We start from the raw sequence: 27,204 nt of genomic DNA on the forward strand, positions 1-27,204 counted from the left end.
AAAAAAAAAAAAAAGAAGTTCACTGATGGCTTGTTCAATTTCTTTTTCTAAAATTGGTTTAAGGAGCCTTTTAATATTAACTCTGGCTTAATGGAGTACAGTTCAATTACAAGATTTGCATATTTACACATTGGTTTCCAAAACTGTTATATTGATTCACAGCTCCACCAGCAATGCACCAAGGGACCTTTGTTCCCACAACCCTTCTACCAATAAAATATTACCTATCTTTTGTCACATTTTACCATTTGCAAGGTGTCAAGTGAAATTTCAGGGTAGTTTTTATTCTACACTCCTGTCATTCAGGTATCTAAATAAACCCCCAACTGATAAAGCATCAGCTTTTTTAACTTCTTTGAACTGATTACAAACTGAAGTAGAATCAGATGAGTAATATATACAACAATAATCATATAAACATAATCAGTTTTTTAACTTTTCTTTGCAGATGGAGGGGACAACAGGTGTGGAACACCATATACCCACAGATCTTTTTAAATACTGTTGTTCTTGATGAATTTTTCCCCTATCCTTCATTATAAGAGATGGGTCTCTAGGACAGGGCTTATACTTTTTTTCCACTTGCAACCCCTTTTTAACCCCAAAAATTTTCACTACATTCCAGGTATATGGGTATATGAAATAGGTATACATAACCTTTTACTGTTGTCAAATTTTTCACGACCCTTGCATTCAGTTACATGACTCCATATGAGGTCATGACCCACAGTTAAAAAGTTTTGCTCTAGGAAATCTAGGGATGCATTGACCAAGATAGAGGATAAAAGGATGCAATAAAAACACTTCTCAAATTAGAGGTATTATATACCTTGAAGTAATGAATTAAAAATAAAAAGTGGAGCACAATGAGGAAAAAAAAAATGCTGCCCTAAGGGGCAGGGTGGTAAGACCCATTTCTTTAATAGTTATGTGATCAAAAGACAGTGTGATGGGTAAACTGTCCCCACAAGGGACAAGTTTTACCCATTACAACAGTATGAACCATTCTAAAAGGAAGAGAAATTATCAATATCATATCAAATTAGGAACGAGTCACCAGAATGGCAACAGGGACTTACAAAGATATGCATGTCAGATTTTTAAAATGGAACATTCCAGGGGCAGCTAGGTGGCACAGTGGATAAAGCACCAGCCCTGGATTCAGGAGGACCTGAATTCAAATCAGGCCTCAGACACTTGACACTTACTAGCTGTGCAACCCTGGGCAAGTCACTTAACCCTCACTGCCCCACCAAAAAAAAAAAAAAAAAAAAAAAGAGGAACATCCCTCTGTCTATTTCAACAGTTTCACTGTGTTCAATAAAATCAGTATCTTCTTTAAAGAAGCCTGATGGAAATCAAAGATTTAACTTACTGGAACAGGAACAGCTGTGGGAACAGGAATGTTCTGACTGTACATATGCATGGGCACTGGAATATACACAGGTACAGGAATAGGAACCGGAACATATTCTGTTTTCCAATTGTCTTCTAAAAAGCCAAGATAAACAAGTTTAGGCAATGATATTAAATACTAGCCATGTTAACTGCTCAGTTTCAAATAAATTCAGAGAATAACATTCAAATATGAGTAAACACCAATCAGAAAGTCTATCATGTGAAAAAGAAGTCTTACAAAAATAATTAAGAACCGGTTCCTCTTGAAGCCCTGGCATTTCTGATGTGGAAGTTACACTTTCCCAGAGATGCACAAATGAAATTTAGACATTCACAATATTCCCCTTCCCCAAACAAATGGACACAGAAAGGAAATTTTTAAAGTATAAAAAGTCCTAAACAAAATGCTTGGTTGGTTGACTGAAAATAAAATAGGACATTGGTCAATAGGTTAAAAGTGAATGAACCTAAGGTCTTTATGGAGAATATTTGCTTTCAAAATAATGTTTATATTAATAAAAAGACAAATTTTCCCCATGTTTACTGATTTCATTTTAAGGAATAGAAAAACTAAATTTTTATAGACTTGAAAAATGAAATGACTTGTCTCCAATCACACAATATTTTTAAAATAACAAATGGAAATCACTCTTGTATATTTCTAACAAGAAAAGCAGTTACTAATATTTTTCAATTTCTATAGTTCATGACTGAATTTTCTCGGAAAATTCTACGTTTTTATTTCCATTATTCAAAATGCTCATTATACTGAAGCATAATAGTATTTTTCAAGAACACCACAAATTCGAGATGAGCAGAACCAGAACATTGTACACAGTATCATCAACATGTGCTGATCAACTGTGATAGACTTGATTCTTCTCAGCAATACAACAGAACAAGATAGTTCGAAAGGACTCATGATGGAAAAGGCTCTCCAAATCCGGGGGAGGGAAAAAAAAAAAAGAACTGTGGAATATGGATGCCAATTAAATCATACTATTTCTTTTGGTTTTGGTGCTGTTGTTATTCTTTTTTGAGGTTTATCCTTTTTTGCTCTGATTCTTCTCTTATAACATGACTAATGCAGAAATGTTTAATGTTATTGTACATATATAACCTATATCAGATTACTTGCTGTCTTGGGGAGGGAGTGAAAAAAATTTGAAACCAGAAATCTTATAAAAACAAATGTTGAAAACTATCTCTACATGTAACTGGAAAATAATAAAATACTTTCATAATTAAAAAAAAAAAGAACACCACAAATTCAACTATCAGGTTCAGAAATGGAACTGTTTCACTTAGTGAAGTAATAAACCAATAGTAAAATGCACAGTAAGTCACACTTTCAAAAAAACCTACCTGTCTGACAAGATTTCGTTTGCATGTGAGGTTTACAATACGTGGCCTTTGTCATTGTCAAAGGTTTACAAAGAACTGCTTTGTTCTTCATCTCTTTGTTAGGTGTTGGGGAAGGAGGTGGTGCTGAACTCTAAGGAAAGAAACACACCATTTCTTAGCTACCCACTTTGCATGTTAGGAGTTAGCTTATATTTTCAAGTTAAAAAGCTATGATTCTATAGCTATCAATGTTTGTTTTACCTAGCATATGACAAAAATCGATCAGATTTTACATTAGAGTAATGGAAATCAAATATGATGTATGACTACTTTAAGGAAATTTTATGAATATCTGATGTGATTCAATCAGCTCTCTAGTGGAAATTTATCAATATATTTTGAGAAAAAAATTTAAAGTACATGCCCTAGAATTACAGATCATGTACAGTATCTTTGAAATAAAAGATCACTTTATTTTGTCAAAACATACATGAAGGCAAAATACTGGTTGTTGAGTTGAACAAAAAGTTTATATCTTGCAGTACAAAAAAAAAAATCTTTGAACTAAAAAAAATCTGTTAGAAGAAAAATACTTCCTCCAGAATAACACAAATATAAATATAAGATTCTAGCTCCCTCTACTGGATAACTGCAAAGTATTTACAAAGGTAAATTTTTTAAATGGAAAGGGAAATAAATACTGTTATCTCACAGAAGACTACTTTGATGTTATGAATAGTTTCAAGAAATAGGGTAAAGGAAACCAATCAGTGGGATCAAGGCACACTGCAATGAATGGGGGAAACTAAGAGAGTAGAAACATTTCACAACAGAATAACAGAAATAGGCTCCTCCCCAGACTTTCTACATAAAGCAATGATTCTAGGGGGCGGCTAGGTGGCGCAGTGGATAAAGCACTGGCCTTGGATTCAGGAGTACCTGAGTTCAAATCCGGCCTCAGACACTTGACTTACTAGCTGTGTGACCCTGGGCAAGTCACTTAACCCCCATTGCCCAGCAACAAAAAAAAAAAAAAAAAAAAGCAATGATTCTAAATTCCCTTGTAGCAATTAGATAATTTTCTGATACAAGAAATGCAATAAAGCTAAAGGCTTATTTCCTATCCCAATGTACAAAAAATTCAAAGAACTTAACAGGAAGTAAAAAGTCTTTTCATTAATTTTGGGGGGGGGGGGGGTGAGGCAATTGGGGTTAAGTGAATTGCCATGGGTCACACAGCTAGTAAGTGTCAAATGTCTGAGGCCAGATCTGAACTCAGGTCCTCCTGACTCCAGGGCTGGTGCTCTATCTACTACACCACCTAGCTGCCCCTAAAATCTTTCTTAAAATAAACTTGCAGGGCATAAGCAGGAATTAATTTAACATAGATAAAAACAGTTCATTTTACAGCACTGTAAGATATGACCTTAATATTCAATAATATTCTATAAGTAAAGATATTTTGGCGATTTGTTATGCTTGAATACATCTATCTGTTGCAGGTGTTTGTTTTTATTTTTCTCCCCAAGGGAGAGTGGCAAGGAGGAAATAAGAATACAATAGCAAACAAGAAAAAGGGGTAAGGTAAGAGGGGTGTTGAGACATCTTAAAAAAAAAAAAGGAAAAAAGGAAGAGAGGAAAAAAATTTCAAAGTGACAGTTTGATCTTGTGTACCCACACGAGCACACACACTTTCTCTCTCAAGATTAAGTCATATACAAGAGAGATCTGAAGTTTCATGTTTTCTCTTTTTCTGTTCTTTTATATCCATTTTCCCATTCTATTTGGTGTATGTTAAGGTTAGAACACAAAGAAAAATTATATAAATTACATAAAGTGAAAAGAGTAACAAATTTAACAGACTTACCGACACTTTTGTCCGAGGAGTCTGGCAACCCTGGTCTAAATATAAACAGAATGAAAATAAGGTAACTTCATTTCATTCAATAAATACTCTAAATTAACATTACATTGATAAGACCTGTGATGTTGTTGGTATGAAAACTGCCACCTAGAACATTAATCTCAACCCTTCTGAAATTTATAGAATCCAAAAGCTGCCTGATAATTAGAAAGGTAGAGTGATTTTGTCTATCATGACACCATTTATCAATCAACAAAAACTTATTAAGTAACTGTTAATGGGCCAGGTACTATGCTCAGTACTGAGGAAAGAATAATAAAAATACAACAATCACTATACTCAAGTAGTTTACATTCTTACACAATACATTGTATCAGAAGGGGGATTTGAACCGAGGTCTTTCTTATTCCCAAACCAATCCACTATGGCACAATGCCCCCCTCTGAATTAATATTACCCCTACTAAATTTTAGTGGATTTTAAAATAATCTTTTGAAGATCAAGTTCCAAAATTCTAGCATACCTAAAATTATATGATTATCAATTAACTAAAGTTTTACAATGAAAATATTCTAGAGCTGATTTGACATAATACCTTGGTATACTGTAAACAGGCAATACAACAGGTTTGTTAAGTGAATTTTAAGAGGATAAATCAGCAAGTCTGAGCAAAAATGGATTTTCCTTTATGAAATTATGAGTCTTCCATACACAAAACACAGGGCCAAGTGCTTCTAGATGTAACATAGCAAATACAAAAAACAATTTAAAAAACACATTTACTCCTTTCAATAAATTAAATTTCAAAATAGTTTTTACCTTAGATACTTTCTTAGGTAGTAAATTCCCTAATTCCAAATGCCCTGAGATTCTGACATATGGCATGATAAAAGATAATGAAGCAACTAAGTGGTAAAATGGTTTGATTTCTAGACCTAGAATCAGCAAAATTTGAGTTCAAATCCAGTCACAAACATTTATTAGCTGAATAACGCTGGGCAAGTCACTTAATCTGTTTGCCTCAGCTTCCTCATCTGCAAAATACCTCCCCCAGAGCTGTGAGGATCAAGTAAGATATTTGTAAAATGTTTTGTAAAGCTTAAGCCACTATATAAATGCTAGTTATTTTATTATGGACAATTAACCAATTTAAATTAACACTAACATTAATATAAATGACTTGGAACATGGCTTTGGAGATCTGTCATGTTTTCTTTATGGTATTTTAACTTCAGAACCTATAAACTTAGGTAGAATCATACACAAAGCTCAGAAATGCCTAAAGACTAGGAAAAGTTCAATAAAACAGCATTTTCATTTCAAGTTGTAGATAAAAACATGCATAGTCAATAACATCTGGAAATAGATATAGGTGTTGACATATTTTGCACTACTTTCATGAAGTACTAAGGATACCTGATTTCAGGTAACGATTCTTTTTAAAATGTCAAGAATCTTGAACCTTGCCTCAAAGTCCATTCTAACTACAAAAGGAAATAGCCTGTAGACGAAAATAGATCCTTCAAAGCTCTGATTCTAAGCTATTTTGTCCTCCAAGTCTCCAAGAAATGAAATACTTTTTGGCTTCAAAATGGGGCAACTGAAAACTTTGAAGAAACTTTCCAAGTTACTACCTGAACCATTACATACCATAATGTAAGTTTTCGGGTCCTTTTTGGGTAGCCATGTTAGGTTCATTTTGCTGACAGTAAAAACGCAGTAAGCAGTGCTGATCACAGAAATGCTTCATTTCCCCACGCCACTGCACGCGTTCTTTAAGAGTTCCTTGGGATTTACAACAGTCACACCTTGCAGCCTTAATATAAAAGGAAAGTTTCAGATATTTTAAATAAGAGGTCTTTCAAAGAAAAATCTAATAGCATACACATAGGAGATGAAAAGATTTCTTAGATTAACTTCTCTCATTAATAATTTTGAAATTCAAATCCAAATGAGATTTTAACAAATAAATCTCTAATAATAGAAAATAAAAATTATGTCCCAAATTATGCTGTGTATACATGCAATTTTATTAACAGTCTAAAAAAATATCTTCCTTAGCAAAAAACGACTGGTTCACCAATTTTCAAGTCTCTTTTTACTTACCAAGGGGTCAGAAATACCAAAATCATAAAGTATCAAACTTAAGTGTGTTTTATTATCCCAAATTAAAATGTCAATTTCAAGATTTGTGGAGGTATATAGTAAGGTGCAGGCTAGTGCAATATTGCCAAGTCATATATAAATACACCAGTCAAAAACCATTAAAATATCTAACAATAAAATGAAATTTGCATAGTAAGATTTCCTTTCCAAACTTCAATAGATGTCAAGTAAAAGTATTTATATAAGGATTTTAACAACCCTTAAGAAATTACTGCAAAAAGGCTTTGACCTGAAATACACCATTACAAACAACACTAAGACAGCTGTTTTTATGAAAACTAGAATAGCATCAATTAATGCTTTATGGTTAAATTTTCAAAATATCAAATTATTTTTTAAAAGGTCTATCAGTATCTCAAGTCAAGATGTGACTAGGTTCCATTCTAAACATTTGCAAAATGAAAAAAGGATAATTCATGATGAAAATAAGGAAATTAGCATGCAACTAAAAATATACATATACAAACAGTAGGTTCATTAACATTAAACTATTCAGGGATTTCTTTTAAGTTTGTAGCCTAACCATGCCTGTTTTCCCACCCTTTGTCCATTTTCACTAACCCCTAACATCCCTAACAAGAGGGTAGGCATGAAAGGTTGAATTTCAAATTCAGTTCCTGTCAAATGTTTCTAAAGTAATTTCTTGCAAATATAAAATGCTGTACAATTTTTTAAATCATCTACCTAAGTGCAGGAAAGGTTGGATTAATTCAATATGTCTGTACCCATATACTTTTAAAGATTTTTCTGTAGTGTCAGGTAATCCTGGCCATGATTTTCCCTGATGACCCCAAATAATCAAAAAACTGATATAGGGTTACATTACTTAATAATTTATGGCTAGGGAGATCTTAGAAAAACTACTACTTCAAAATTCCTGTTCAAAAATGTTGACTGTTATGTTCTTAAAGTCTTATGTAACAGACATACCCAAAGATTAGAACACAGGATCTTTTTTTTCTCCAGGACAGGTTTTTCCCCTGCTAAATAAAGGTTGAATAAATGATTCTCAGTATCAATTATGAATACCAGTGATGGCAATGTCACTCTCATCAGCAAATTTTTGAAACCAGAATTATACTGTGATCTAGGAGTCATTCCCCATACTTACAAGCCAAAGAATAACATTAATATTTAGACATAATATTAACACAGTTAATATTTTAATAATGACCACAGATTAGATATTTTCTGAATATGATCTAACTAGAAATTAAACTGCCAAGAGACTAATTTCAAATGCCCTGTTTACACTCAAGAAATAACACCTAAATATAGAAAAAGGATAATTTAATCTACAAAGGGTTAAACATAATAAAATTTAAATGGTAGAAAATTCTTGTCTGCCTTATTATTCATCTGATTATCTCTATTAATAAGTTCTCTTAACTTTCAGAGGCTCATTTCTACATGTTTTATTCTCTGCAAGTTCTATGCTCATTCAAAACATTACGGACCTAGTAGTACTAATAGTGTGTCATTATCTGGCTCTGAGTTTATATACCATTTAAATTAGCAATTTAGAGGCCAGTTGTATTTTTTTTAAATAGGGTCTGATTATTTTTAATTTTACATGAACATTGAGAAAAAGCCTTCATTTTATAATTACTGATTTCCATAATTTACACTGAGAATTTAGTAATCAATAAGAAAAATATATAAAACCCCCAAATAACACCCAATTGCAGACATGCATTTTCAGAGCACACCAAGGAGCAATTACCTTTGCAATCCCTTCTTTTAAAAGACCCCCCCCATGCCACCCCCACATACACTTAATAGATGAGGTTTTTTTTTAAACCTGAGTAGTGATTTGTTCAACATTGAATGTATGCAATAAAAAGCCAAAGCTCAGAATTTAGTTCAAGTTCAGTTGTATTCCAAAGAAAAGTGTTTTCTGACGTAGTGGACACTTAAAAAAAAAATTTTATTACATTAACCCCAAAACCTTTGTTTGGAATAAGGGTCACTGATCATGTTTCATGAATTAAACAAATTCCTTACTCTACACTTTGACGTACTTAAGGCTTAGGGATCCCTAAACCAGACTTAAATCCAAGCAAAACACAACTAAACAACATCATTATTTAAAAGTTTAGGCTAGGGCAGCTAGATGGCTCAGTAGATAAAGCACCAGCCTTGGATTCAGGAGGACCTGAGTTCAAATCCCTAGGACACTTGACACTAGCTGTGTGACCCTGGGCAAGTCACTTAACCCTCATTGTCCCACAAAAAAATTATATAAATAAATAAATAATTAATAATAATAATAAAGTTTAGGCTAGGGGCACCTAGGTGGCACAGTGGATAGAGCACCAACCCTGGAGTCAGGAGTAACTGAGTTCAAATCTGGCCTCAAATACTTAACACTTACTAGCTGTGTCACCCTGGGCAAGTCACAACCCCAATTGCCTCACTAAAAAAAAAAAAAAAAAAAAAAAAAAAAAAAAAAATTAGGCTACCTGGCCTGTCCACTCCTCATTCCCACCCCACGCTAATTTTGATGGCTGTCACCATTCTAGCGGAATGAGAATTTATCTTCTGTAATAAAGAAATGTGACTATCCTCATTTATTGCCTGACTAATGATTAGGCCTGAAAAGAATAGAATTTTAAAAGGAACTTTTAAAGACCATCTACCCATCATTCACTGCAGGAATCCTTTCATGTACATCTTGGGATTGCGGTTGGTCCAGCCTCTGCTTGAACATGTCCAATGACTGGAAACACCCTACTCCAGGAGGCAGTCCATTCTAGAGTAGGACAATACTAACTAAATTCACATCAACTTGTTCCTTTTATCAGGATGCTGAGTTCTAAACCTGGCTCCAAATCTGAATTCTGTAGCAATAATCAAATCCCAATTAAACATTATTGGCCGGGGGGGTGGGGGTGGGGGGGGTAGTTAAAATTATTTTAAAAGACTTGAGAGATTTTTACAAATCTTTTGTTAGGAAGGTTTTATCATTATTTTTCTGACTAAAAAAAAAAGCATATTTGGCAGATAAAATGAGGCTACCACACAAGTGGATAACTTTGCACACTGCCATGGACTGAAAATAAAATGAAGTATTTGTGGCTGAGTGTGTTTGTAAAACAGCTTTAAAAAATAAATAATATATAAAATCATATACAAAACAGGTTCTGGAGAGATGTTGATTAAACAGATGCCAAAAAACACTTGCCATTTCAGATGTTCTAGGAAAGCAAAAAATATTTTTTAATGGAACTTGTATTAAAGGAATCATTATTGAAGTCAAAGGTCATACATGCTTTTTAAAACCGTGAGAAAGCTCCAGAGTGGCAAGGGTGAACAATGTCAGTACAGACAGTACAACAACAAAAAGATAGGTAGTAGGACTTTTTAAGAATGGAGACTTTTATACCAATCTATACCAACTGTTTCAACCACTAGATGTAGCTAAGGAGATGTACGGAAATAGAGGTGATGATGAGATATTAAAGGGGAAAAAAATTCTAGATAAAAGATAAAAGGCACACAAATGTGTGCTAAGACACCAAAAAATATTACTTTGGAAAATAGTTTGAGGACACTGCCTATCCAGGAATGCACAAGAGTGAAAGGTCATTAAATTTGTTTCTATTATTTCTGGTTGACTGAATACCAATACATTTGATTCCATTCACTTTTCACAAGAAGACAAATTGCCTCAATTTTAATTCCTAGTATGTTGTAAAATAAACAGAAAAAAGGGAAATAGACTATGAAAGTTACTCCTTTAAAAGTATAGTATAATCATAAGCTTAGAATTTGAAAATTTCAAGACTACCCAACAACTCTTATTTGCATCAAACAATACAAGTATAAGATAAGGCTATACTTTATCTATTTTTTAAACTTGGGTAGAGTCTAATTTTGTTTATGTTTGATATAGCCTGGATTGATTTATAAGATTAAGGCCAAACAACAACAAAACTAAATTAAGATTTTTTAAAACCTATGTTATAAGGGCAGTTAGGTGGCACAGTGGATAGAGCACCAGCCCTGGAGTCAGGAGTACCTGAGCTCAAATCCGGCCTCAGACACTTAACACTTACTAGCTGTGTGACCCCGGGCAAGTTACTTAACCCCAACTGCCTCACTTTAAAAAAAAAAAAAACCTATGGTATAGTTAAAAAGAGTACAATAAGAAATTTTTGTGAAAACCTTAAAAAAAAAAAAGCTGAAGTGAAATTACAATAATATTTTGCTAATTAAAAAAAAAGATCCTTGTAAGAAGCTGAATAAAGGACATTAAAATAAATACATTGTTTCACACAAAAATAATGGCTTGGAAAAAAACAAAAACATAACAAACCCTCTTTCTACTCTGCCTGTTGGCAAACTCATCTGAGAAGCCTAAGATAAATCATTTTAAAGCTCCTTTAGATCAGCCAGCACATAGATGACTGTGTTTAAAATATCCTTTTTGGGGGAATTACTTCGCTGGTCCTTGTCAGGTAACTTGTTACTTTACTCTCATACTTCAGAGATCAATAAATACAAATGGCTTTTTGCCTGAAATAAGAGTATTACTATCTTGAAGGAAAAATACTTTCAAATATACAAAAAAATATTCTAGGTTTAAAATAAGACAAGGAATACATAATAAAAATGTTTTTAATGGATAGAATACTGGCATTAAACATGACTGGATAATTAACTGGCTATTTCACTAATTATTTAATATTTCAAAATAAATTGTTTTATTGAATTTCCAACATTGGACATTGCATGAAAGAGAACATTAAATACAATTATCCTTTAAAACAAGTGGTAAAATGAACAAATTACAACTTGTGGAATTAGTCTGCATATTTAACGACAGATCATTTATATTTGCTTCTCAAGAAAAAAAAATTAACAAATTTCTCTATTTAGGCTATGGTATGAAACTAAACACAAGTTAAGACCCTCAAAGAAAGCAATAAACTAGAAACAGGCACATTCATAAAGTTGTGAACAATTACAAAATTCTCCAAGATAATCTTTACCATCTCAAAATATATAAAGCTTAGGTTCACAACATGCCAAGAAGGCACTAAATTGCACAGTAATTATAAATCATCACAGGGTAACAATTTCTGTCTCTAATATTAAAATGTTTAAGATAAAAACTGAATTAGCAGTAGGATCAATTTTCTTAGTTATAATTTTTCCAATACTAAGCTAAGCCAATGTTAATTTGCCCCCCAAAAAAAATCCTGAATGAAAAAATAAATTTAAAAAAATTTTATATCAGGCACTAAATTCTTTCAGTGTTTACTTAAAGCCAATAAAAACAAACCCTCAAATTGAGCAAAAGCTCAAAAGATGAATACAATGCAAGAATCATACTAAAAAACAAAAACAAGACTAAAACTCCAAACCCTTGGCATATTATAGAAGGCATGCATCAACCTGTATTGTAGAGGATATTTTATTTCTCCCCTGCCTGGCTTTTCAATTTAGATCTGAAATTCAAAGGTTTAAATCAATACCAACAAAAAAAGCAGTAATTTTAAAAATAACTTTTAAACAAAATGAAACCTTTAACCTCAATTTTGCATTCCTAACAATTCAGATTTATATCTTGCTTAATGTTCTAAAATGGCATATATTCAAAATTTCTTAATTGCTTCTTTTCACCTAAAAAATTAATAAGTAACTACATATTTAACTGCAGATCTTCTGGAGTCATTCCAAGACATCCTTCAAGTTGTCAAGAGTTAGTTCCATTTCAATGACCAATCAATTTCATAAATGGAATGCATAATATTCGCCAACATTTCAAATCTTATTGTTTATTTCCTCAGAGGTAGCTCACAATTTTGTAAAGGTGGTGATGAATTCTGTCTTCTTAAGCTTTAGAACTGTATCCATAATGAAGCTTTAGTTATTGAGATGGTTTTCCATGTTGCTGGCACAGGAACTAGTAAATACTTTCTCCAGGGTAATATTTGACTACCTCAGTCCAATTTTACACTCTCCCACCTACAAGATAACCAATGCTGTGCAAAATGGACCAAAATTATTAAACCTTCCTGAGTATTAAAAAGTAAAATAATTGGATTAAAGCTTCAAAAGAAATGCCTTTGGTCTCTTGTTTTTCCATGGAAAGTCCTTTCACCTCGAAAACACTGAAAAAAACAAAGACTCCAAAATTCACAATTAAATTTAGGAGTAGGCTTGAGGTGGCAAAAAAAAGAACACATCTAAAATACATCTCAAATGTTCAAAGCAATAATTGACTACTAATATTTGTAAACAATCATCAAAAATAGCTTTCATTAGTTAAAACAATAATTATAAAAATAACTTGATTTATAAAACTAAACTATTAAACAGATATCAATCTAGTCTATTATTTAAGAGGTATATATACAAGTATTTCACAAGAAAAATGCTATGTCAAGTTACAAACATCAACTGAAATGAAAGCCATATCTTTACTGACTATATGGCAGAAACAATCCTAAACTCACTCCAGGGAAATTTTAAAGAACTATGAACTGTAACATTTGTAATGAGGTACTCAAATGTAGCTCTTTGTTAGTGACCAGTTAAAGCAGCTGTAGAATCCATCTAAAATTCTGAGTTACTTGCCTTATAGTACCAATCTTGAAATTTTTTACAGCACTCTTCACTGCAGAAATCTCTCACAACGCCATCAAGTTCTTTAGTTGCTCCCTTTTTACAAAGCTGGGAACAATAGTTGCAAGTAACGCATCTCAATCCTAAACGTCTTGCAAAATCTTGTTTATAGAGTAGCTTGCAGCCTGAAAGATACCAATATTTAATCTTGAAATAAATAACCATTACGTTTTCTTCAAAAGAGGGGTTAAAAAAGGTGGAGGGGCAGCTAGGTGGCGCAGTAGATAGAGCACCAGCCCTGGAGTCAGGAGTACCTGAGTTCAAATCAGGCCTCAGACACTTAACACTTACTAGCTGTGTGACCCTGGGCAAATCACTTAACCCCAACTCCCTCACTAAAAAAAAAAAGGTTGAGTTATCTATAGTATCCCCAACAAAAACACAAGGCAATATACTAGTATCAGTTTCAAATAATTTGTGTGAATTTAACTACTGAATTTAACAAACTTGCACTCTAATGTGACAATAAGACTGAAAAAGGAAGTATGTTAGGAAGACTCCATAAAATGATTAAATTGCATGTAATACATAATTAGGTTGAGTCAAAAAAGACCTTAAGGTAATAGAGAATTATATTGGCTGCCCTTTACTACCTTATCTTCCCCTATTCTACTATCTGATAAATGATGCACTACAAGTATATTCCTTCACTATCTCCTAAAAAAGCCTTTCCATTTCCTACCTCTGATATTTTGTTTGGACTGTTCTACCAGAAAACTTATGTTATCACACCAATGTAAAATTTTCTCCTCCTAAACTCACAACATTATGATGGGACCGCTTAAGCCAGGATCCATTTTTTAAACTTTCAATAACTGTATTTCAAAATAATTGATTTTCTTTATAATCCTATGCATTATATTTTAGGCATTTAAAAATATTATTCTGAGAAAGGGTTCATGGGCATCATCAGATTGCTAAGAGTCTATGACGCAAAAAAAAGTTAAGAACCAGTACTATATAAAGTTTTTTCTTTTAGTTAACCAATTTCTTCCACTAGTATAAGTATTTTTTCTTATTTGGACTCTGTTAATGTGTTTTTAATCAATAACATTCTAAATGCTAGTTGAGGACAAAGATCATGAATTACATTACCTGTATATCATCCATTGTGCCTTGAACAACAGCAGAGAATAAAATTTTATGACAGCCATAAATATTGAAGAAATCAGAATTGCTTATTTTTACCAAAAAAAAACTGTGCAACCTATTACTGTAATCTGAAAAATTGTATTTCAAAGTCTTTCTTCACAAGTCAAAAACAATACTCATATTGCATCTATCATTCCACAGCACCTTTCTAGCATTTCTAATTGATTTTAATTTTATAATTTCTCTGAAAAGATCAGATAATTATTCCTATTTTACAAAAAATAAACCTCTGATCCAAATCTATCAAAATACCTAACTAAGCAAAAGAAAAAAATTGATTTTCTATTGGTATGCTTAAAAAGTGTTTGGCATAAAAATTATCCCAAAAAAATCATTATTTAAAGTTTACAAAAACAGGGGCAGCTAGGTGGTGCAGTGGATAAAGCACTGGCCCTGGATTCAGGAGAACCTGAGTTCAAATTCAGTCTCAGATACTTGACACTAGCTGTGTGACTCTGGGCAAAGTCACTTAACCCTCACTGGCTGGCAAAAAAATAAATAAATAAATGAAATAAAGTTTACAAAGGTAAACACCTACCTTCACTACAGAATGGCCTCTTAACTCCAGAGAAATTTACTGTTTCATGCAGAGTCTTCTCCTCTTGGCAGTATTCACAATACGTAACAATGCAATGCAACTTCTTATAATCATCTGAACATGTTTTGCTGCAGAACTGATACACTTTGTTCTAAACACAAGAAAGCAATAACAAATTTAAATGACAAGTGAACATTATAAGAACAATATTGGTTAATTTAGCTAAAACTGGGAATCCAGAGCCCTTTAAAAGGTATTACTGAAACAGATGCAATTCCTGTGTCCCTGATGACCATTTTCATTTTTGACATTTACCTCAAAAGACTTAATTATTCTCTGGGAAGATCAGAATTTCCCAGAAGACATATATCCATTTTCCACCTCAAAGCTGTCACTTGAAATACCAACTGCCTTATGAAAACCCTCCTTTGTCCACCCAGTTGTCAACTGCTCCCCCCTTTAAATCACTTTGGAGTTTACCTGTCTGCTTACATGTTATATGCTCTCCACCACAGTTGCTTGAGAGCATCAATCACAGGTTCTTCATTTTAGGGTCTGCAGAACAGGCCTTGCAGAATTTTACAAGTCCACATTATAAATTTTATCATTGTGGGGGAACTCACAATGTTAGGTTCTACTGATACATGTGAGAATCTCAGGACTGTACTGATGTACAGTTAACTGGCGCACAAAAAAGCTAAGAAACTGATCCATGTCTTTAAAGTGACATAACAGAAACAGGTTATGGACTCTGGCTTGCCATGTGGACCCAGAATGTTAGTCTCTTCTTAGGTTCCAAATAACTATATATTAAATCTAATTGAAAGACAGTCATACCTCTTTCCAAACCAAAATTAAGCCCAAATCAATGATAGCAGGACTTCTAGTACTGAAGTTGCAATAGTAGAAAAAGCTGAAAAACTAAATGACAAATGAGTATGCTGAAATAATCCTGTAAGACTGAGCAATGACTAGTACTCTGCTCCCAAAATGATATTATACAAGAGCTATATAGAATTGAACATTTAGGCCAACAGCTTGGTGAAAGTGGGAACTTGGAAAGAATAATTTTTGCCCCTTTAATGGGAAGAAGGTAAGAGCTTTTAAAAAGGGACAAAGTACTTGAACTTGACAATTAAGGGTCAGAGGATGAAATAAACAGATTGACACAAATTGGAATGAGCTATATGCCAAACACACTGAAATAAACAATGCAAAAGCATAAAGACAGTACTAGTATACCATGACAATATGAGAATTAAATCTGAGAGTTTTAAATGTATTGAGTCTTCATGTCTATAAAAAAGCACCTATACTTAAGACTCTTTCAACTACATAACTCCCTTGAGAATTCCCCTTCCCCCTGCTAAGATAGCAGACCAACGGGTACCATGACTACAGTATGCCTTCCACTAAAATACTGAATCTTCTGCTAGGCCAGACTGTTGGTCCACAATACATATCATTAAAACATAAATTTCACAAAGGACTTAGTTTTTTGAACCTCAACTCTGCCCCATACATATTAGGACCAATTAGGGTAGAAGAATGAAGAATGCTGGATTTGGAATCAGGAAGACTCAAGTTCAAATTCTGCCTTAGACATTTAGTAGCTATGTGACTTGTTAAGGGCTAAAATTCTTGCTAGTCTGTCTAAAATATCTAATGAGTGGTCGCCAATCAATTACAAGCTTTAGCAAGAGTTAGACTTTTAAGCATTTATTAAGGAGAATAAGAATTTGGTAAAGAGAGAGAGAAAGGCCTAGATTCCTATCTATTAAAGGGAGAGCACATTTCTAGCTCCCTTCTCCGCCAGCGTCCTCAGGAAAGAGACCCAGAGTCAGTGCCAGTCTCTTCCTTCCTCCTCCCACTAGTCTGCGTCACTTCCTCCCCGCCAAAGAAAAGACTCCTGGTCTTGCCCTCAAAGACCTTCGCTTCATGGGCAGAACTCTTCTACAGTAAGTATCCAGCAGGTGGCGTCATTCCAATCGTTACAGACTAAAACGAAGTCATTTAACCTCTATGGGACTCAGTTTCCTGACCTGTAAAATGAGGATAACAATTGCTTTTTCCCAGGGCTCCTTTCAGGACCATATGAGAAAATATATGTAAAATAATTCAAAAACTTTAAAATGTCCTTAAAAGGTTAGCTATTGGGGCAGCTATGTGGTGCAGTGGATAGAGCACCAGCCCTGGAGTCAGGAGTACCTGAGTTCAAATCAGGCCTCAGATACTTGACACTTACTAGCTGTGTGACCCTGGGCAAGTCACTTAACCCCAACTGCCTCACTTAAAAAAAAAAAAAAGGTTAGCTATTATTGAGAAGCAATGGCAGCACAGTGGATAGAGCTACAGGGCTAGAATCAGTAAGACTCAAATACAAATATAATTTCTGACACTACTAGCTGTGTGAACCATGTCAAATCACTTAACATGTCTGCCTCAGTTTCCCTAACTATAAAATGGGGAAAAATAATAGCACTTACCTCCCAGGGTTGTTGTCAAGTTCAAATGACATTTTTTTTAAGTGCTTAGCACAGAGGTTAACAGTTAGCACTATATGAAGGTTTGTTTCTCTCTTCCCTTTCCAAATTTTGACTATTTCTTGTTTCAAAGATAACAAGTATGTGTTTTTACAATCAACCTGGTGTCCTAACTACACAGCCAATAAATTTATCCTGCAAAACTCTACTATAAAACATGGGCTTAAATATGGGCTTTCAAGATGTCCTAAAGGATAAAAATTGAAGATTATTATTATTAAAACAGACGTTGGAAACAAATTCAAACTAGGCCACTATCTTGGTAATATGGCTAAGGAAATAGTACCAAGGCCTAGAGAAGTAGTCCTGGCTTGAAAAAGCTATCCATATTACACGCTATATACTGAAAGTTATACATGTGCCTTCATGAAAAGGCAAGTTAAACCATGTGAAAGAATGCAAGGCAACACACATAGGTACAAAATGTGCCTTAAAAGGCAATCAGGGAGGGGCAGCCGGGTGGCGCAATGGATAGAGCACTAGCCCTGGAGTCAGGAGGACCTGAGTTCAAATCTGGCCTCAGACACTTAACACTTCCTAGCTGTGTGACCCTGGGCAAGTCACTTAACCCCAATTGCGCCCCCCCCCCCCCCCACAAAACAAAAAAAGGCAATATAACAGGCCTTCAATGAACTCCCGAAGAAAAAATCTCCAGGGCCAAATGGGTTTACAAGCGATTTCTACCAAATATTGGAAGAAAAATCAATTCCAATACTATATAAATTTTTTGGAAAAATAGGTGGAGTAGTATCCTTTCATGATACAAATACGGTGATCATATATAAACCAAGCAGAGTCAAAACAGAAAAAAAATTATAAACCAATTTCCCTGAGTACTGATGCAAACATTTAAAATAAAATATTAGCAAGGAAATGACAGCAATTTATCATCATGATAATACATTATGACCAGGGTGGGATTTATACTAGCAATGCAGGGCTGTTTCAACATTAGGAATACTATCAATATAAATCAACGACATCAATAACAAAATTAACCAAAATTATATGATGATCAATAGATGAAGAGACAGCTTTTGACAAAATACTGCATTCATTCCTATTAAAAAACACTTGGGGGGGCAGCTAGGTGGCGCAGTGGATAGAGCATCGGCCCTGGAGTCAGGAGGACCCGAGTTCAAATCTGGCCTCAAACACGTGACACTTACTAGTTGTGTGAACCTGGACAAGTCACTTAACCCCCATTGCTCACTCACACACACACACACACACACACACACACTTAGAAAGCATAGGAATAAATGGAGTTTTCCTTAAAATGATAAGCAGTATCTACTAAAACCATCAGCAAGCATTATATGTACTGGGGATATAGGGATGCGCCCATTATCACCTCTATTATTTAACATTGTACTAGAAATATTAGCTTTACCAGTAAGAGAAGAAAAAGGAATTAAAGGAATTAGAATAGACAAGGAGAAAACAAAACTATCACTCCTTCAAGATGATGTGATGGTATACTTAGAGAATCCATAAGAATCAAAAGAAAAACTACTTGAAACAATTAACAACTTTAGCAAAGTTGCAGGATATAAAATAAATACACATAAATCATCAGCATTTCTATACATGACCAACAAAGCTCAGCAGCAAAAGCAAAAAAGAGAAATTCCATTTAAAGTAACTGTAGGCATTATAAAATATTTGGGAGTCTAACTGCCAATACAAACTCAGGAACTCTATGAACACAATTACAAAACACTTTTCACACAAATATAAATCAGATCTAAATAAGTGGAAAAATATCAATTGCTCATGGATGGACCAAGCTAATATAATAAAAATGACAATTCTCTTACTAGCTGTGTGACCCTGGGCAAGGCACTTAACCCCAATTGCCCTGCCAAAAAAGAAAAGACAGTTCTACCTAATTTACTAACTCAGTGCCATACCAATCAGACTACCTAAACTTATTTTATACAGCTAGAAAAATAATTTAAAAATTAATTAAAAAAAACAAAAGGTCAAAAATATCAAGGGAACCAATGAAAAAAATGCACAGGAAGGTGGGCTAACCATACCAAATCTTGAGCTATACTATAAAGCAGTAGTCATCAAAACTATATGGTACTGGCTAAGAAATAGAGTGGTGGATTGATGGAATAGGTTAGGCATAGGAGACAACACTAAATGACTTTAGTAATCTACTGGATAAACCCAGACTCCAGCTTCTGATATAAAAACTCAATATTTGACAAAAACTGCAGAGAAAACCATAAGAGAATATGGCAGAAACTAGGCATAGAACAACAGCTTAAACTGTATACCAAAATAAGGTCAAAACGGGTACATGATTTTGACATAAAGTAAATAAGGAGAGGAAGGAATACTTTACATTTCAGATCTATGGAGAGGAGAATATTTATGACCAAACAAAAGATAGAAAATATTATGAAAGGCAAAATGTATGATTTTGATTATATTAAAAAGTTTTTGTACAAAAAGAAGCAATGCAGCCAAAATTAGAAGGGAAGCAGAAAGCTAGGAAACGATTTTTATAGCCAATGTTTCTGATAAAGGCCTCATTTCTAAAATATATAGGGAACTAAATCAAAGTTATAAGAATGTAAGTCATTCCCCAACTGAAAAATGGTCAAAGGATATGAACAGGCAGTTTTCTGATGAAGAAATCAAAGCTATCTATTGCCATATGAAATGCTCTAAACTATTATTGAATAGAGAAATGCAAATTAAAAGAACTCTGAGGTAGCACTTCACACCTATCAGATTGGCTAATATGATAAAAAAGGAAAATAACAAATGTTAAAGAAGTTGTGAAAAACTTGGAACACTAATGCATTATTAGTGGAATTGTGAACTGATCCAACCATTCTGGAGAGCAACTTGGAACTATGCCCAATGGGCTATGGCACTGCACATACCCCTTTGACCTTGTAATATCACTACCAAGTCTGTATCCCATGAGAGAAAAGGACCCTCATGTACAAAAATAGTTATGGTAGATTTCTTTGTGGTAGCAAAGAATTGGAAATCAAGAGGACGCCCATCAACTGGGGAAAGGCTGAACAAGTTGAGGTATATGAATGTAATGGAATACTACTGTGCTGTAAGAAATGATGAGCAGGCAGATTTCAGAAAACCCGGGAAAGATTTAAGTGGACTGATGCTGACTGAAGTAGGAAGAACCAGGAGAACATTGTACACATAACAGCAACATTGTACAATAATCAACTGTGATAGACGTAAGTATTGCTGAGAAGAGTTATACAATGATCCAAGACAATTCCAAAGGACTCATGATAGAAAACGCTCTCCACATATGGAAAACAGAACTATGGAATCTAAAGGCAGGTTGAACCATACATTTTCCACTTTTTGGTGTTTTTTTTCCCCCTTTTATTCTGATTCTTCTTTCACAACAAGACTAATGCAGAAATGTTTAACACGAAGCTAGGTGGCACACTGGTAAAGCACTGGTCCTGGATTCAGGAGGACCTGAGTTCAAATCCATCCTCAGATACTTGACACTAGCTGTGAGACCTTGGGCAAGTCACTTAACCCCAACTTCCCCACAAAAAGAAAAAAAGAAGAAATATATTTAATGTGATTGTACATATATAATCAGTATCAGATTACTTTCTGTCTGAGGGAGAGAGAAAAATTTGAAACAAAATCTTATAGAAACAAATGTTGAAAACTACCTTTACATGTAATTGGAAAATAATACTTTTATGATTTGAAAAAGGCAATGAGAACCAAAAAAAAGTTCCTTAATTGGAATGCATACTAACAAACAGGATCACAAATGGGAAATTGTCAGAGAAAAGGAGAAAATGGAAAAAGGAGGGAAGGCTGAAGAGAAATAGGGGCTATAGGTTTAAAAGCAATATTTAACAAATTACATACCTAGTCTCTTAAGCACAATTTTAAAAATAATAATTAACCAGGTATGACAAAGTTGGCAGACATTACAAATAAAAATGACTTCTTATAGCAATAAAGGGAAAAAATGTAAGATATTTCTGAGAAAACAGTGTTCTTACAAAAACTAAAATTATTTCTTTCCTAGAAAGAAGTACTAATGTAAAAAATAAAGCTTAACCAAATCAATGCTACTGTGGAATGTGTACAAAATTCCTCTAAATGATAAAATTAACTTTAAAATAGCAACAAACAACAACTTACCTCCCATTCCAGTATCTCAGGTTTGGAACAAAAGGAATTTTTGCAGTAACTGCATTTCAACTGAATATCACTTGGTGCAGCAAACTGACCATTTGGGGAGGACTGCATACTAAGAGCCTGAAACACAAGTAAAATAATTTTATATTTTAATTAAATTAATACTGATTACTAAAATTATGTGAAATTGATACGTGATAAAAATGTGAACTTGAAACTTTTTTAAACCACTGATATATTGAAAAGATAAAGGAGTTTTCGTGTATTTATATTCAGAAACCTTAGTAATTCATAGTTAAAGGGAGCTTAAGAAGAAAGTTCTATATTCTATATTCTATATTATAAGAGACATTCAGAAACTAAAATACATAGCAGTTACATAACGTTCCTGCACCAGGAGCAGAAGACTAACTAGAACCGCAGCCTGTACTCTTTTCATTACACTTTATAAATCCATCTACCACCTGCCTTCCAATCAGGAAATGTTTCTTTAAAAGGAAATTTAATTTTTAAAACTAATTAAATGAGTCAAGTGTGAGGAATTTTTTTTTTATGATTTGAACCTAAGCTTTGGCACAAGACCAGCATGTACTCTCTGAGCCTAATATACCTCAACCATGAGTTCACCAAGTAATGAACCTTGGTCTGAAATATATATCAAGAAATTAAGTGCAACAAATGCCATTGCCAGCATATACTTGTGACTGAGATGCCAATCAAGTTGGGGAGCCAAATACTGCCCTAAGGCCAAACACTTAGGGTAAATCATGCAACAGCAATTTCAAAACTCTGTAATGGACTAAAATATGATTGTCATTGACAGATGAAATTCTTTTTGATAGGATATAGTTCATCAACCACATTTATACATAATTTATATACAATATATTTCATCTCTTGAAAGTCAGGATTTAAAAAATAATACAAATGTATTCTGTATTCTCTGGCTCAAATTTTATGCACTACATTAAATCTTTCTGCATTAACATTGATAATACTTTATCTTACAACTGGTATACAAAAAAGTAAAATTTTGATTATCCAGTCTAAGGAATGTAGTTAAAAAGCATAAATTAAGGATAATCTAAAAGTAATTTAAATGAAATAGTCTGACACCTATGTCCCCTCCAAAACTGGATAGTTTTAATTAAACTTAGTATTATGTATGTGAAGTATATGAACCCAGTATTCTGAAGTCCAGTAAGACGTATAAAAGACAATTTGGAGTTGTCACATCTTATTATCCTATCACAATAGGTAGGAAAGCTGAATTAGAGAGTTTAAGAGTTGATGGCACATACAAAAGTAACGTATCAGATATGTATACAGATAAAGATTACATAAAACAAATGTCAAACCTGAAATTTAGCCACACAACTGGAATTGCAAAAGTTGTACAGTTTTCCATCAGGCATTGTCGCTTGGTACTGAGGTAAAGAATTTCGCTTACAAAAGTGACAAATGATTCCCACACCTGAGAGAGAAAATGTCCACATAAGATCCTTGCAAACTAAATGATAAAGTTTTACTGACTAAAAAAGGTTTCCAGGGGAAGCTAGATGGCGCAGTGGATAGAGTGCAGGTCCTGGAGTCAGGAGTACATGAGTTCAAATCTGGCCTCAGACACTTAACACGTACTGGCTGTGTGACCCTGGGCAAGTCACTTAACCCCAATTGCCTCACCAAAAAAAAAAAAAAAAAAAAGGTTTCCAAAGTGCATTTCTCATAAAACCACTATGAGGAAGGTAGTATAACAATCAATATTAGCTTCATTTTAAAAACGAAGAAACTGAAACTCAAACAGGTTAAGGGACTTGTAACTATCAAGTTTCTGGGGGTGTGAATTTGAACCCAGGTCTCATGATTCTAATATTTCCTATCCATGATGCCACACTAATGCTCAGAAAGTAAAATCTAAAGGACTGTAACAATTTTAGAGTCTATCCAGTCTAGATATTATTTGAAAACAAGTAAACAGTAACTTTTAAATGGCATACTTTTCATAAGATCACAGGATCAAAGACTGTGGGGCTGGAAGGATCCTTAAAAGAATCCATCTACTCCAAGACCCTCATTTTATATGGAAGGGCAAAATGAGAAGGCTTGACTTTCCCATGAAGCTATCAAGACAGGATCTGAATGCAACCTTCTCCTGTCCTCCATCCTTAGTACAGTACCACACTGTCAATTAATCGGTAAGGCTAGTGTCCTATATTTTACTTAGAAACACAAGGGAAGATATAAATAGTTCAGTCTCTCCCTATATTTTAGAAACACAGATGGAGCAAAATTTTTAGCCATGAGAAAAGGGAATAAAATTTTACCAATATTTTAATAATTGCTTAGAGCTATACAGAATATAATTAACTTTAAGGTTTTAGAATTTCACTAGCATAGTTATTCTGAATCCTCTAACAATGAAACAGACTGAGAGATACCTGTAATATGGCAGATAATTTTTAAGAGTTGCTATGACTAAAGATTTCATCCCCCTGCATCTAAACATAGTGAAGAACATTATTTATTATGATAATCTGGAGCCCCAAAGACTAGGCCCCAAGTGAAAACTCTAGTGGGATCTGAGCTGATTGGGCTCTGAATATTAGCCTTCCTGTCCAAGGAAACCCCAACGAACATTTTAAAGATAGTAATCTTTTTAGTAGAGTATGGAATTAGTATTTCCTTACTAAACTAGTAATGTGACTAGTTTAAAAAAATATCAAAAACTAAAGAAAAGATGTTCAAGAGAGGGGGAAATGTCATTTATACATACATGTATATGTATACATATATAAATTTTTTTAAACTTTAAACTTACTTGGTGATTTTGCATATTTTGTCTTGTGTGTGTTCATGCAAGCAGTTGAACAGTATGGCTCCATATATCCATTCGGACCTATGCACTGAGTCATATCAAAAAACCGGCACTGAGTTCTGCATCCAGTACAAGCTGTCAATTTGCCATATTTCTAAAACATAAAATAGAAAACAGTGCATTAATTAAAATGTTAAAAATCAATTCAACTAAAATTAGTCTATGTCTTATGGTATGATGACTGAAAACATTTTTAAAGGTAACCAAAGATTATATATTAAAATGGATAAACTAAATAACTTTATAAAATATACAAAAGCTACTACTGTCAGGAATTCAGTTCACATTAAAATACCAGTCCATAATTATGCAGACTTTTGGGCAGGAACTAAAACTTCAACAGTTTACAATTACTTTAAACAAAGATACTAACTTCCAAATGAATTACCAGTCTTTTTTAAAATACAGTTTTCTGAGGCAGCTAGGTGGCGCAGTAGATAAAGTACGGGACATGGATTCAAGAGGACCTGAGTTCAAATTCCACCTAAGAGAAGTGACACTAGCTGTGTGATTCTGGGCAAATCATTTAACCCTCAAGTGAACAAGGAAACAAATAAATAAAAATTTATTTTATTTTTATTTTCTTCTCTACCAAAATTCACATCACATGCAATAATGGATTACAGATAAAACTAGACAAAAGTGTTTATTTAGGGAAGAGGGGTACACATTTCTACATTAATTGACAGAGAAATTAATTTTTGCTAATGAAAGTGAAGTGAAACTACAAATCAGCAGAACAAGTTTGCAGGAGAGTGGAGCTGAATTTGAAATACACAAACCATAAAACACAATCACAATCAAGGTCAATTCCCAGAAAACAAATTCAAGTTAATAAATTAATCCCTAGACTAAACTCCAAATAACTTCTGAAAGAATATTTGTCACTTTCAAGGATATTCAGAAGATTGCAATGCAATAAAAACTGAATATGAGAACTGCAATCTTTCCTATATGCAGAAGGAATTGATTCAAATTTATAGGAATAAAACCCATCAAAACTAAAGTATGTTCAAAATGTGAAAAAAAAACCCCACTAAAAATCAGTAATAGAAAAATGAAAATTAAAGCAACTCAAGGTTCTCTCATACCCTTCAATGATAGAAGAATTGTGGGAAAACAGGCACATTAATAAAAAGACCCTAAACAGAAACTCTTATATAGTTTTCATTGAAGTGGCAGGTAGATGGCAATCATGTGGCAAGAGGCACAGAGCACTGGGCCTAGAGTTAGGAAGACTTGAGTTCCACTTGGGCCTCAGATACTAGCTGTGTGACCTGAAGAAGTCACTTAGCTTCTTTCTAACTCAGCTTCCTCATCTGTAAAATAGGAATAATAGCAACTACCTTCCAAGGTTGTTGTTATGAGGATCAAATAAGTTAATTGTAAAAGCACAATGCCTGGCACATAGTAAGTTCTATATAAATGGTGGCTGTTATTACTAGAAAAAAGAATAATAGATTATGAAACTGGAGAGAACCTTGGAGAATTCATCAATAGATGTAATTGTGATTTGTTCCAGCCATTCTGGAAAGTAACTTACTTGGAACTATGCCTCCACAACTCAGTAAACTATGAACATCTTTTAACTCCAACATTCCAGTGACATCCCAAATTTATTAAGAGGAAAAGGAGGGGCAGCTAGGTGGCGCAGTGGATAGAGCACCGGCCCTGGAGTCAGGAGGACCTGAGTTCAAATCCAGCCTCAGACACTTGACACTTACTAGCTGTGTGACCCTAGGCAAGTCACTTAACCCCAACTGCCTCACTAAAGGAAAGAAAAAAAGAAAGGAAAAAAAAGAGGAAAAGGAAACATGTACACACAAATATTATAGAATTATTTTTGGTAGTGTTGAGACTAGAAACTAGGGAAATGACCATTAATTGGGTAATGATTGAAAAAATGCTATATGAAATAGGATATTACTGCACCACAAGAAAAAATAAAAGGGAGAGTTGAGAGAAATATGAGCAACTTTCATCAACTGATGCCATTTTACCTAGACCATTGTGAAAACAAAAACTCATTATGCCATTAGAACCATGGTTCTTTCTTTTATGGAGCTGTTCATTTTCTAGTTGTGTTTGACCCTGGGATCCCATTTAGGGTTTTCTTAGCAAAGATACTAGAGCGGTTCACCATTTCCTCTTCCAGCTCATTTTACAGGGTTAGGTAATTTGCGCAAGGTCACACAATGGGTCTTTTAAAATCCCATACAAGGGGGCAGCTAGGTGGTGCAGTGGATAAAGTACTGCCCCTGGATTCAGGAGGACCAGAGTTCAAATCTGGCCTCATACATTTGACACTTACTAACTGTGTGACGCTGGGCAAGTCACTTAACCCCAACTGCCTCACCAAAAAAAAAGAATTATTAGACTACCTGAAAACCATTCTCAAAAAGAAAAAAAAAAACTTAGACATTATATTTCAAGTAACTTTGGAAAACTGGCCTGATACCCTAAAACCATAGGATAAAACAGAAATTGAAAGAATCCTCCAATCACTCCTGAGACACCAAAATGAAAA

General features: G+C 33.9%; 1 protein-coding gene across 3 annotated transcripts in view; it reads right to left on the bottom strand.

Annotated features, from left to right (window-relative positions):
• Positions 1-27,204, bottom strand: part of ZMYM2 (zinc finger MYM-type containing 2) — a 95,155-nt gene that overhangs the window by 17,974 nt on the left and 49,977 nt on the right. For all 3 annotated transcript variants that reach the window (XM_043992042.1, XM_043992041.1, XM_043992040.1), the window contains 9 exons: positions 24,621-24,771; positions 23,161-23,276; positions 21,806-21,922; positions 15,096-15,246; positions 13,358-13,530; positions 6,257-6,422; positions 4,610-4,644; positions 2,764-2,893; positions 1,376-1,491 (listed from right to left, as the gene is read on the bottom strand). In XM_043992042.1, the coding sequence (XP_043847977.1) occupies positions 1,376-1,491; positions 2,764-2,893; positions 4,610-4,644; positions 6,257-6,422; positions 13,358-13,530; positions 15,096-15,246; positions 21,806-21,922; positions 23,161-23,276; positions 24,621-24,771 (1,155 nt within the window). The remainder of the gene's footprint in view (positions 1-1,375; positions 1,492-2,763; positions 2,894-4,609; positions 4,645-6,256; positions 6,423-13,357; positions 13,531-15,095; positions 15,247-21,805; positions 21,923-23,160; positions 23,277-24,620; positions 24,772-27,204) is intronic.

The sequence above is a fragment of the Dromiciops gliroides genome, chromosome 3, assembly GCF_019393635.1.
Source record: "Dromiciops gliroides isolate mDroGli1 chromosome 3, mDroGli1.pri, whole genome shotgun sequence".
Taxonomy (NCBI): domain Eukaryota; kingdom Metazoa; phylum Chordata; class Mammalia; order Microbiotheria; family Microbiotheriidae; genus Dromiciops; species Dromiciops gliroides.